Source organism: Idiotropiscis lumnitzeri, chromosome 3 (genome assembly GCF_059441095.1).
Source record: "Idiotropiscis lumnitzeri isolate Australia: NSW breed Sydney's pygmy pipehorse chromosome 3, RoL_Ilum_1.0, whole genome shotgun sequence".
In the NCBI taxonomy this organism is placed as follows: Eukaryota; Metazoa; Chordata; class Actinopteri; order Syngnathiformes; family Syngnathidae; genus Idiotropiscis; species Idiotropiscis lumnitzeri.
The window spans coordinates 24315289-24326910 of NC_142393.1; the positions used below are offsets into that span (position 1 = coordinate 24315289).

General features: G+C 40.7%; 1 protein-coding gene across 2 annotated transcripts; it reads right to left on the bottom strand.

Moving 5' to 3' along the window:
- Positions 1–3983: 3983 nt before the first annotated feature.
- Positions 3984–10083, bottom strand: ttpal (tocopherol (alpha) transfer protein-like). 2 transcript variants are annotated; one of them, XM_088290107.1, is made up of 7 exons: positions 9956–10083; positions 9767–9848; positions 9453–9662; positions 8880–9123; positions 6523–6716; positions 6008–6118; positions 3984–5000 (listed from the first exon to the last, which is right to left on the bottom strand). In XM_088290107.1, the coding sequence occupies exons 3-7, from the start codon at positions 9642–9644 to the stop codon at positions 4725–4727; spliced, it is 1017 nt and encodes a 338-aa protein (XP_088146233.1). In that variant the 5' UTR covers positions 9645–9662; positions 9767–9848; positions 9956–10083; the 3' UTR covers positions 3984–4724. The 2 variants fall into 2 exon arrangements, with proteins under 2 accessions (XP_088146233.1, XP_088146234.1); XM_088290108.1 differs by having other exon boundaries at positions 9748–9848.
- Positions 10084–11622: the final 1539 nt, after the last annotated feature.

Consider the following 11622-nt stretch of genomic DNA (forward strand, 5'->3'; position numbering starts at 1 on the left):
TCGGTGTTTCATGGGTTCCCTCACAGTTTTAGTGGCGGATCAAACCACCTGATGAGGGTTTCTTCACATTTCCTTATGGAACATTTGATTTGTAAAGGCAGTGGTTCTCAAACTGTGGTCCCCGGAAGCCTGACGGCACATTCGAGCAGGATTCCTGCTTTCCTGCGCTGAGAAAATAATGGATATCCATGACTTTAGCTCACATGTGTCAAACTCAAGGCCCGGGGGCCAGATGTGGTCCGCGACCTCATTTTATGTGGCCCGCGAAGGGAAAATCATGAGCTTCAACTTGCTGCTTCTAGCACATTTTCACTTTTAACAACATTGAGATATGAGATATTGCCATTTATTACTGGCTTTTGATTTCAAAACTAGCTTTGTATCAATGTGTTGTGTGTCAGTGATAATGTAAGGTGATTTATATGAGTTCGCAGTCATAACGGCCCTCTGAGGGAAACCAGAACCACGATGTGGCCCGTTCACAAAAATGACTGACACCTCTGCTTTAGCTGTTTTAGAAAGAGGTTAAGGTTTTTTTGTTGTTGTTGTTGTTGTTTTGTTTTTAACAAAGGCAGCTATGCTGTATAGCACTGCACAATGTAGTTTAATTTGAACAAAGGTTATTTGACAAAAATAGTTTTAATATGTACAGTAGAAAACAAGGTGATGCTAAAAATGTTTCCTGTGCAAATGTGACAGAGACGCAATGGGCAGTACCCATACGAGACAAAACATCGAAATGGGACAAGATAAAAAGATAAAGATGTCCTTTAATAGTCCCACAATGGGGAAATTTGCAGTGTTACAGCAGCAAAGATCTCACAGAGGCGGCGGCGTAATGTAGCCATGTATAACATTAGTAGCAGACATTCATGAAAAGCATGCAAATATACACGTTATATACGTATATACACAAATCCCCATGTATATACACACTTGCATCCCACAGCATATACAAGTGTAAGGGAACATTCCTAATGTCTGTCCATGGTACAGAGGGGAAATAAATAAAAATGCTGCAATGATAAAAAAAAAAAAGAAAAATACTGCAATGATAAAAGTACTGCAATGTTAAGAATACTGCAATGATAATGATAATGAAGTGGTCTTATTTAATATGCATAATGAAAACAAGCAATGTCTAGTTTGTTTTGGATCACAACATAACTTAAAGGAACCTTGTTTTCAAGACGGAAAATCGGTCACTAAAGAACTTTCTTTATGTATTTTTTTGCTTAAAAAAAATAAAATTTAAATATCATCAATCCGTTATGGAGCAGTCTGCATATTATTAACCTTGCCACGTACGGAACGTGTTTTTCCGGAAATTGCTGCCCCCCCAAGTTACCTTACTTAATTAAACTTAGCATCCCAGTGAATGCAGAAAAGGAAATCTGAATTTGCAATTTGTGTGCATGCGTGTGTGTAGGAGTGGGATAATAACCTCTGCTCCCCCAACTGAACCTGGTGCCACCCCAAGTGAAGCGTCCTAGAACCGCCCCTGGGCAGAGCGCATATTGAACGGTTGTCAAAATCCACAGTTTAGATTTTTTTTTTTCATTCAAATTTGCAGGTCTAAACATATTGTATCAACACGCGTCCAAGGTCGCAAATGTTAATAAACACGCTGTAGGCCCTATATACAGATTATGAAATAAATATACAGTTGGTACTTTTCGTCTGTCGTGGGAAGTCGTGGATGGTAACCCCCGCGATAAGCACGGGACATTTGCATACAAACATTGAAAAGTCACTTTTCCATAACAACTTGTAGCACCATCACGAGGGAAACAAACGGCAGCAAAGATTGCAGTCACTTCCCATCTCCTCCACATTCTAAATGCTTTCATCTCCCCAACACCAAAACACGATGCTTTTTGTTAAATGTCAAGTAAAGCTCACGCTGTGAAATTACATCATCTTTGAATATTCCAAATGAAAAGCGCCTTCCAGATGCAACCACCTGGATACACATTCAAGCTGAATCTTTTGTGCCATTTCAAACATAGTGGTCACTAAAAAAAACAAAACATCCTGGAAACATCAAAGAGTGGAGCATGTGGTGACAAAATGCAGTCAAATCCATATGACCGAGGCCATAGAGAAGGAGCATGACAGAACCGAGGTCTGTGTTCGTGTTTCTGTGGCAACCAACCTGCAGGCTCACATGCACTCTGACGAGCACGAGCCGATCCATTCATTATGCACTTGCCACATTGCAAGCATAGATCACGAGCAATTGGAATAACACCTGATGTTAAAAGGGAACTCAAGGCAAACATTTCTTTGCAAGATTATGATCTATGAGCCCCCATTTCAGGTTTACAGCGTTTGTGAAATAAGAATCAACCAGATTAATCCATTAATTTTATTTTATTTTCAAGAGCTGCCATTTTGTCCTGTACCGCCCTCTGCTGTCAACTGGAATTGACGTCAAAGTTCCCTCCGGCTTGCATTGCTCACATTATGGGACAAAACTCAAAAGAGAGGTGAGCCATGATGTTCACAATGCAAGACGGGTAGATTTTGTAGGGGAACATAGAATATGAGTGTAGGGAAAATTAAAAAAAAAAAAAAAAGACTTGCTTCTTCCCAAAATCTGAGACATGAGCCCTGCTTGTTAGCAGGAAACTCTACTCGCCTAACTTCACAACAAGCCACAATTTGGTTCCTCATGAGAAATTCTTCAAATAAGAGGCTTCTAGGTGTTAATTGCCACACCCATTTTTTTTTTACTTTTAAAGCAAATGCAAAACAAAGATATTTACATTTTGTGCGTTTTAAACAACCACATAGCTTAGCCTTAAAGCTAATGCTAATACATAACGGGGAAATGGCATGAACGGATGGGCAAACAAATTGCATTTACTGGAGGTGGTGTCCAACGACCCTTTAAGCAACACAGTCAACACCGACAATATAACAAGTCTCATAGGCACACATTCTTTATCATCTGCGAAGAAATTATTTTACTGCTGAGGCATTGTGGCATCTCCTCAGTGTCCGTGTATCGCAAATTTCCCTTTGTGGGACTAATACGGTACGTTCCATCCGCGTTGGTATTATACTGCCCTCTTGTGGCCAAAGTACATGCACCAGGTGGTGCACCTCAATGGGCATTGAATTTAAGGAAAAAGTGTGACAAACCTCTTTCATTTGTATGTTTTTTTTTTTTTTACAATATCAGTGATGTTTTTCATCATTAAAATACATAATCGTTTGTTGTTTTGGGGGGAGGACTAGAAAGAGGAGGAAAGATAATTTGAGTTTCAGCGTGGTCACAGAACAAATTCAAATTGTATCTCAAGGCACCACTGTATACAATATGCGTCATCTTTTGTTAACTTAAGACCAACACCTGCCATTCTAAACTGTGTGTTTTGATTGTCATGGAGTTGTGAATTATCAGACCAATTTGGGTAACTCTGATCGTGTTCACACACGCATTTAAAAAAAAACAAAAACACAGATTTTATTTGAATTCGACTTTACTGCTGTATCCTGCTATGCAATCACCGACAGCAACAGACATGCACAATATATAAAAGCCAAGCTATTGCACAGTAAACAGTAAGAAAGCACACTAAAAGCAGATGAGGCATTATGGCACTGTTCCTTCATGACATTTGGCAAAGTCGCAACTTAATGTTCGGTGGCTGAATATGCCCATTTGATCACTAAGGGCCTGGCGTGGAAAAAAAAATTAATAAAAAGGCATACTGGTCCAAAAGGTGACATCTAGGCTGTCTGTCTGTCTCTCTGTACCAAATGGCCAACAGACCGGTGGTTGGGGACCCCTGCACATGAATATAGCTTTGGTTTGTAGTACTATATGCTGCTCATGTTTTAAGACAATGTAAAAGCAGTTTACACTTGACACCAACATGATCCCAAACAGCTCATACATTGCTTGGAAATACTTTGGTCATTTTTAAATTAAATTGTTCTGCATCTATTTTTAATACAAAACAATAGTCAGAGTCGATGAGGGGCCAATGACAATTTTTTATGTATTTTTTTTTATAGCTTCATTGTGGGAGTATGAGACTTCAGACGGACTGAGCACTGTTCATTCTATGACTTTAATATCCATAATTAATAAATAAAAATAGGGCGGCACGGTGACTGACTGGTTTGCACGTCCGCCTCACAGTTCAAAGGTGTGGGTTTGTTCCCAGGCTCTGGCCTTCCTGTGTGGAGTTTGCATGTACTCCCCGTGCCAGTGTAGATTTTCTCCGGGTCTTCCGGTTTCCTCCCACATCCCAAAAACTTGCGTGGTAGGTTAAGTGAACGCTCTTAATTGTCCCAGGTGTGATTGGGAGCACAAGTGGTTGTTTTGTCTATGCGTGCCCTGTGATTGGCTGGCCGACAGCTGAGATAGGCTCCAGAAGCAGCTTGGATTGATTAGATAGACGTATTTAAAAAAAAAAAAAAAAGCTGCAATCAGTTACAGCAAATCCTGAATACATTTTCTGCACGCTCGCATCACGCGCCGCCTGCAGCTGGTGACGGACCGAATATGCCGAGTGCCAACTACACATCACTGACCCTCCGACTTCAAATAGTGCTTGTGACGCCCAAATCACACCGGGGATAGGCTCCAGGTAACCCGCAACACTAGCAAAGATACACAAACTGGACAGTTAGTAGAAAAATAATAGCATATTAGCAACTTGACCAACTAATCGTCATCATCAGCCGTAAGGGAGACTGTTCGCTGTTTGTCAGTAACACGAATAAAGTTGCGAGCGCAAGCCCCTATAGGCGTCATCAGCCTGTCCGCCAGCATCGTCACCTTGGAACAACGCAGACTCTGGCACGGCGCCCTCCAGTGGATCAGGCTGGCAGAACTCCACTATGAAGTCCTCCTCGGAGTCCAGCAGCAGTCTAGACCACGCACGCGTGTCCAGATGAGCGGCTGTGCCGCCATACTCCTCAGGCAGGACAGAGCGTGGAATGTTCCGGTGAAGGGAACCCAGGTCTGAGCTGTGGAGCAAGTACTGCACAAGGAAACCAGACAACACAACTCAGTCAACACAAACAATTAGCGACGCCTTGAGATTTGACATGCATATATCAATGTTCTCAGGACATTTAATTGATTCAATCCAGTTGCAATCGATCCAATGCCCCGAGGAACGAAATGACCTTAATGAATGAGAATAGTCACTTTTTCTTTACATATGTATAGTATTTTCTAGAAATGTAAATTATGCTGCAAATCTTTGGGGTAAAATTAAATTTACATTGTGTTTTAAGATGTCTCATTGTTTTTTGTTTTTGTCTTTTTTTTTTTTTAAGTATTTTAAGGCTTAACTAATCGCCTCTCAAAATCACAGGTGGGTCAGGATTTGAGTAACTTCAGTTCTGAATGGGATGGATGTATATTGAAACAATGGATACATGGGTTGATTGTAACCTCTAGTGCAGGTGTGGGCAAACTACAGCCCGGGGGCCACATGCGGCTCGTTAAACGTTTTAATCAGGCCCGCCGAACTTGAAAAAAATTAAACGAATAAACCTTGTTAATGTTTTATTTTCTAAATACCGTGGTTTTTCAAATACATACATGTTGTTGTTTTATTTACTTTCATTTCAAATTAAAAGTATTTTTTTCCTCAGATGAGGTGAGGTTACCCAACACTCCATCCATCTGCTCCTGGTCCGGCCCCTCTGTCAAATTTTAGAACCCATTGTGGCCCGCCAATCGAGTGGAAGAACATTAAATTGCTCTGGCTGTTGCTAAATATCACCGACACAACCAGATCAACAAAGACACGCTATTTGTTATAAAGAAATGATTTTCGGACCAAATAAGTGACATTCAATTTGCTGCGGCACACCGAATGAGTTCCCAGCATACAAAAGTACAAGTGGTTGGGAATCACAATGGCGTTGAACGTAACGTGGATTTAAGAAACACCCACTTTCATTCCCCCCCCACGTCGTCCTTTGTTAGGACGTACAGTGTGTGGTTGGTGTGAGAGAGTTCAAAGAGACTAGCTACCCTCTCTGCCATCTTCTCCTTCAGGAATGGTTTGATTACAGCAAAGATGCCTTTGAAAATCCGAGGCTCGTTAATGATGTTAACAGCCTTGATTCGGATTGGAAAGCCGTCCTGTAAATGACAAAAGAAACTATTTTCAGAGCAATTTGGATTTTTGTGCAAAATACATACATAAGTCACAACAAAAAATTAACACTGACTTGATTCACATTGAACAAAAATGAAAGTCCAGCACTTTTTATTTTTTTGCTCCTATTTGATAGAGCTGACCTTAAAGATCAAAGACATTTCAACATGTCCACAAATCTGTCTAAATTTATTAGTGAGCACTTCTCCTTTGCTGAGATAATTCCTTCACCTCACAGGTGGGGTATGTCAACATCCTGATTAGACAGCATGATTATGGCACAGGTGTTCCATTTTTTTAGTTCAGCTCATGAACAATGGAAGCAAAAAAAAATGTTGCAGAAATATTTTCAATTATAGTGTATTAAAAAAAACAAACTAATTCTTGCCTGCAGAATGCTCACGACCTTTTTGGCGAGGAAAGGACCCGGGTTAGAAGCCTGCGACATACCGACACCAGTGTAATCGGCCAAGATAACGATCCCGTTGACTTGCGTCTCCTCCGGCTGGATCAGCTTCTCCAGCGTCAGGTACATGGCTCTGACATTGTCAACAAACGGGTAATCGTTTGCTTTCCATTTTCCTATTCAAAGACACGCAACACAAATAGGAAAAAATTTTGCTCTCTTTAATATTTGACATCTGCCAAACACATTTAATCCTAATTTGGCAATGTTTTAAATTTTTATGCTAAAGGGATAAACAGGATAAAAATTTACAGGAATTTCCCGGAAATTGGCTTGGTCTATAATAGGACATTTTGCACAGTATTGGTTAAAACTACATTTTATAGATTTTCAGATTTCTTTACCGTGAATCCCTTAAATCTTTTTCTGCAAATTTACTCCAGGTGATCATTTCCTTTGCAATCCTTCCACTAATGTCACTGATGGAATGTTTTTTTTTTAACAAAATCATCAATGAAATAAGATAATGGGAACTATGAAATAATTTTCTGTATGAAGGCTTGTTTAAAGGGTATCAAAGAAATAGGTGGCAGGGTGTGGGATAATACAAGCGCGTTGTCTCTTTGTAGTGAATGTGCAACTGATATCTCGAGACTGTTGAAAAGAACCACTTTTACTTTTAAATGTTTCCACTGAGGGATGAAATAAATGCCTTTTAGAACTGTTTCGGGTTCTATTAAAATAACAGTTGATTGATGCTTACTTAAAAAAAAAAAATCTATGAGCCTACCTTTGTTTTTCCCATTGAAGTTTTCGCATTAAGTTAACACAGAAGACGCATCAAAATTTAAGCTGCAAAAAAAATGTAGGCCAATTTTTTCTGCTTTTTAAATCGGTTGCAATGACATGACAGCTTCAGTGAGTCGATTAATATTTACCACCAATGATTTTGATTATTAGTGTTATTTTGGATAATAAATAAAAAGAAGGATTTTTAGGGCGGGGTTGGGTGGGTTGATTGGAAACGCCTGGAAATGGAATCGACCTTCGGGAAACTCTTTGAATTCCCACAACGCCCCTGCCGAGAAGAGTGGCGGTCAGTGAACAACGTGACAGCGAACACTGTCAAAACCAAGGAGCTGCTCTTAGAGTTGAAGACAAACAGAGCTGCCCCAGCTCCCCGTTTATCAACAGAGAATATACAGAGACGGTGGCGTCTTTTAGATTCTTATTGTAGCACACCTCTCGTCCCCTCTTGAACCAAGAAGACTGAGGCAATAATGTCGAAGGCCCCGAACCTCCCCCATCACGGTTTGATCGTCCAGCGGCACTGAGGTAGAGAGGAAAAGGCTACACAGGGTGCTACACACCACAGGGAAGATCATCGACTGCCTTCTGCTGGACATGTATTGCTCTTGCTACCTCACTCAAACTCAGAACATTGCGTGGGACACTTTGCACCCCAGCCATCACATCTTCGGACTGGTGTCCTCTGGCAGCCACTACATCACATGAAGAGCCAGAACAAATAGACCGAGGGACAGATTCTTCCTAGGAGCTGTCTCAGCACCCCCATGTTTTTCCATGTTCCTTTTATTGCTGTCTCATCTTGACATAATTTATAGAAAGTCTGTATCAATGACAGATTTTGTTTTAGTTTTTGGGCATGACTGACCCTAGTGCCAGTAAAGGACAAAAAGTGGAGACCATCTAGAGAGGGGATTTCCCTTCCAAACGATAACCATGCCTCCCTCTCACCCCCGTTCCGTTTTCCACACACCAACAAGTGATTCATTTATATTTATTTAAAACATTGTTTTCTCTATATGAAACTACTGTATAGTTATTTTCGATTAAACTTATTTTTTGTTAATATTTGGTGTCTGGCACAAATTAAGTCACGTGATTAGTAATTGGAAATATTTTGATACATTTGGTTGTCAGACTTTTTGGAACAGATTAATCAGGAAAACAGAGGTTCCACTGTACTTACAACAAATTAATCCATCCTTGAAATGTTATGGGTAAACTGTACACATTACAGATACACTTAAACTTCAATTTGTTATGTTGCAGTTGGAGAAGACAATCAATAATGCAGCTGTGTGGATATTGTAGTGCATTAAATTAAGAAGGGCTTCAAAAAATGAAGTAGTGAACATAATTATCTTAGCAAACGTCAATGTACCCTTATTTGGAGGCCAGTGACTGTACAGGATGTTTAAATTGCCACCATCGCCTCAAAGGTGGTGACAAAGATAAATGAATACATTTGTTTCAATTGCACCTGTTGAGTTATCAAAGCGATTAAAAAATTCCTTCTTAGTGCAGATACCAACCTGGCCGGAGACAGAGGATGTACCTTCCGTTCGGGTCCGGTCGAGGCAGGACTGTGAGAAAGCCCAAGTCCAGCACGTGCTTCACCGTAGACGGCTTCAGGTCGTGGAAGACCTCGGGCCAAGCCTTCCGTCCTGCGTGGTAATTGAGCAAGAGCTGCAGGGCTCGGTCATAGTCAAACTTCCTGGCCCGCAGAAAGCGCAGGAGGAAGGAGTCGTCCAGCCTTGTCCTGAGATTGGGCTGCTCCTGCAGATTCCAGGCAGAAAAAAAAACAACAACAAAATCACTCACTAAAGAAGTGGGTGAGCTTGCTAAGCCCATAAACATTTATTTTCAACAGGTTGAACCACCAAAATTAGTTTGACCTGCAGCATATTGTGAAAATTGTCACCACAGTCACACACACACACCTAAGAATAATTTACATTCTTCAATAAAGATAAAATGCATGATTTCCCAACACGAGGAAGCTGGAGAACCAGAGAAAACCCAAGTATGGTTTACTCTGGGCACTCCGGCAGATGTGCAAACTCAACACAGCACTGCCGGAGACATAAACCAGAGGCAAAAAATACCTTAAGTATCATATCTCGTAGAGCTTGAACATCCCGTAAACGCCATTCTGGTTTCTCCTGAAGCTCCTCTCGCGCCTTGGCCACCAGCTCGGGGCTCAGGGTACAGGTGTAAATCGGTGGCGGGGGTTGAGGGAACCAGCTGTGTTCTGACGTGCTGACAGGACAAGAACTGAGCGCTGCGGACTCAGCCATGGACTGACTGGATGGAAGCTGTCATATTGGAAAGCGCCGCACGGTCACACAATAGTTTCCAAACACTTACTGTAAAAACTAAACTAAACAATTCCAAACAGACCAATTAAAATTTTGCCCACGTTTGTTCAAAGTCGAACCGGTCAGCGCAGGTTGAAAGCATCCTCGTCACCGACTGCATGGCTAATTCGATTTAGCATGATCCTGGAAATAAAGACGTTGCGACAAAGCTCATGTCACACAAAACGGGTGAACTTTATGAGGCATTTATATTGTGATTCGCATGGGACTTTTTGAATCTAAATACTCGCCTTCAATATTCGCCATGACGATCGCAAAAGTGCCAAAAATCAGAATCGAGCTTTCGGCTACACGGTTAACCATTTCCGGGTAGAAAAATGACCAGCCCCCATTGGCTAATGGACATCACGTGGGACACTGCGGAAGCGAGTTGTTTTACTGCATTTGACGCAGTTTCTACGAACATAATCGCCAGGGTATGAACACAAAAACATTCTCTCATTTCAATAAAAAAAAAAAAAACAACCACGTTTTGATCCACATAGTTCTAAACATGTTTAATTAATTTTCCCAAAGTACACGAGTCGATCGAGCGCAACTTTTTTCTGTCGTGGTAAGTGCAGTTTTGTGGGACTGCAACGTGCATTTTTTTAAATTAATGTGGCTGATTTAATTTTTCAGCGAGCAGGTTCATTCTCTAGGTGGCAGAATTGCATTGGTCTGGGACAGACGTGTAGGTACACTCATCTAACTAGCAAACTTTCATATAAAGTACCAAAAAAACCCAAATGAGAAGCTTATAGACAACCTTGGAAACAAATAAGGACACAGTGTTTTCTCCGACTTCTTGCCTGATACCACTTAATGTCTTTTATGTAACAGACATAAAAGAAAACACGCCTAAATTAAAGCATTGTTTGTGGCAAGACAATAAAGTGAGAATTAAACTCTTATGAGATGTTTTTCTTGTCATCATTATATTTGCCCAAACAAATGTGCCTACAGTTGTACCAGGATTTAAAATGAACATGAAACCGAATAAACCAGGGGCATGGTCTAATTTCTTTTTCTCATGACACTGCAGTGTGTACAAGTGGCAGCCACAAACGTAACTGTCAGCAAAGTTGTATGGTTAGCACACTACAAGTTAATTGAAGACTGTAACTGTCCATAGTTGTGAATGTCACTGGTTGTTTATTTATAGGTGCCCTGTGGTTTTATCAAGCCTTTGTCACCCAAAGTCATCTGGGACATTCTCGAGCACAACGGCCATATTAATGAGGAAAAGTGGTACAGATAATGTATCAGACAGCAGTTGATGATGAGTTTAGGGAACATTATTTTAGTCATATCATCATGAGGTAGACCTTTTCACCATAATTCAAGCCCTTTGTATGACTCTCAAGCCAAGAAGTAGCTTTCACTTTCAAAAATGGTTGCAGACGCCAGCTCTATATGACTTGGACTTGTCACCGAGCTGAATGCAGAATGGATAATTGAGTACTCACTACTCTCCATCAATCCCTTCATTTTACTAAAGTGCTTGTCCTCATTATGGTCACCTTTGAGCTTGAGCCTATCGCAGCTGCCGAGAGGCGGGATACAGCCTGTGATACGATGAAAACCAATAAATGAAATAATGGGGTGTGGAAATCGTGTATGGGTAATTGATTTAAAATTTTTTAAATAAATTTTTTTTAATAAATTTTATCGCGGTTGTAGTAATATTAGAACATAGTGCACATGCTAACATACTCCCTCCCCCATATCTTCCTTTTTACATTTGTCCAATGATTTTATGGCTGTTTATCAATCCAAAGCAACGTGTTATCAGTGACTGCCACGTTGCACCATCCTTTAAAAAAAAAAAAAAGTTATATTCCTGGTCTCTCTTTGATTTCTCGGTACTGTTTCTAGAGCATATTTTGTGAGTGAAGCATACACAACTGCAAACAGA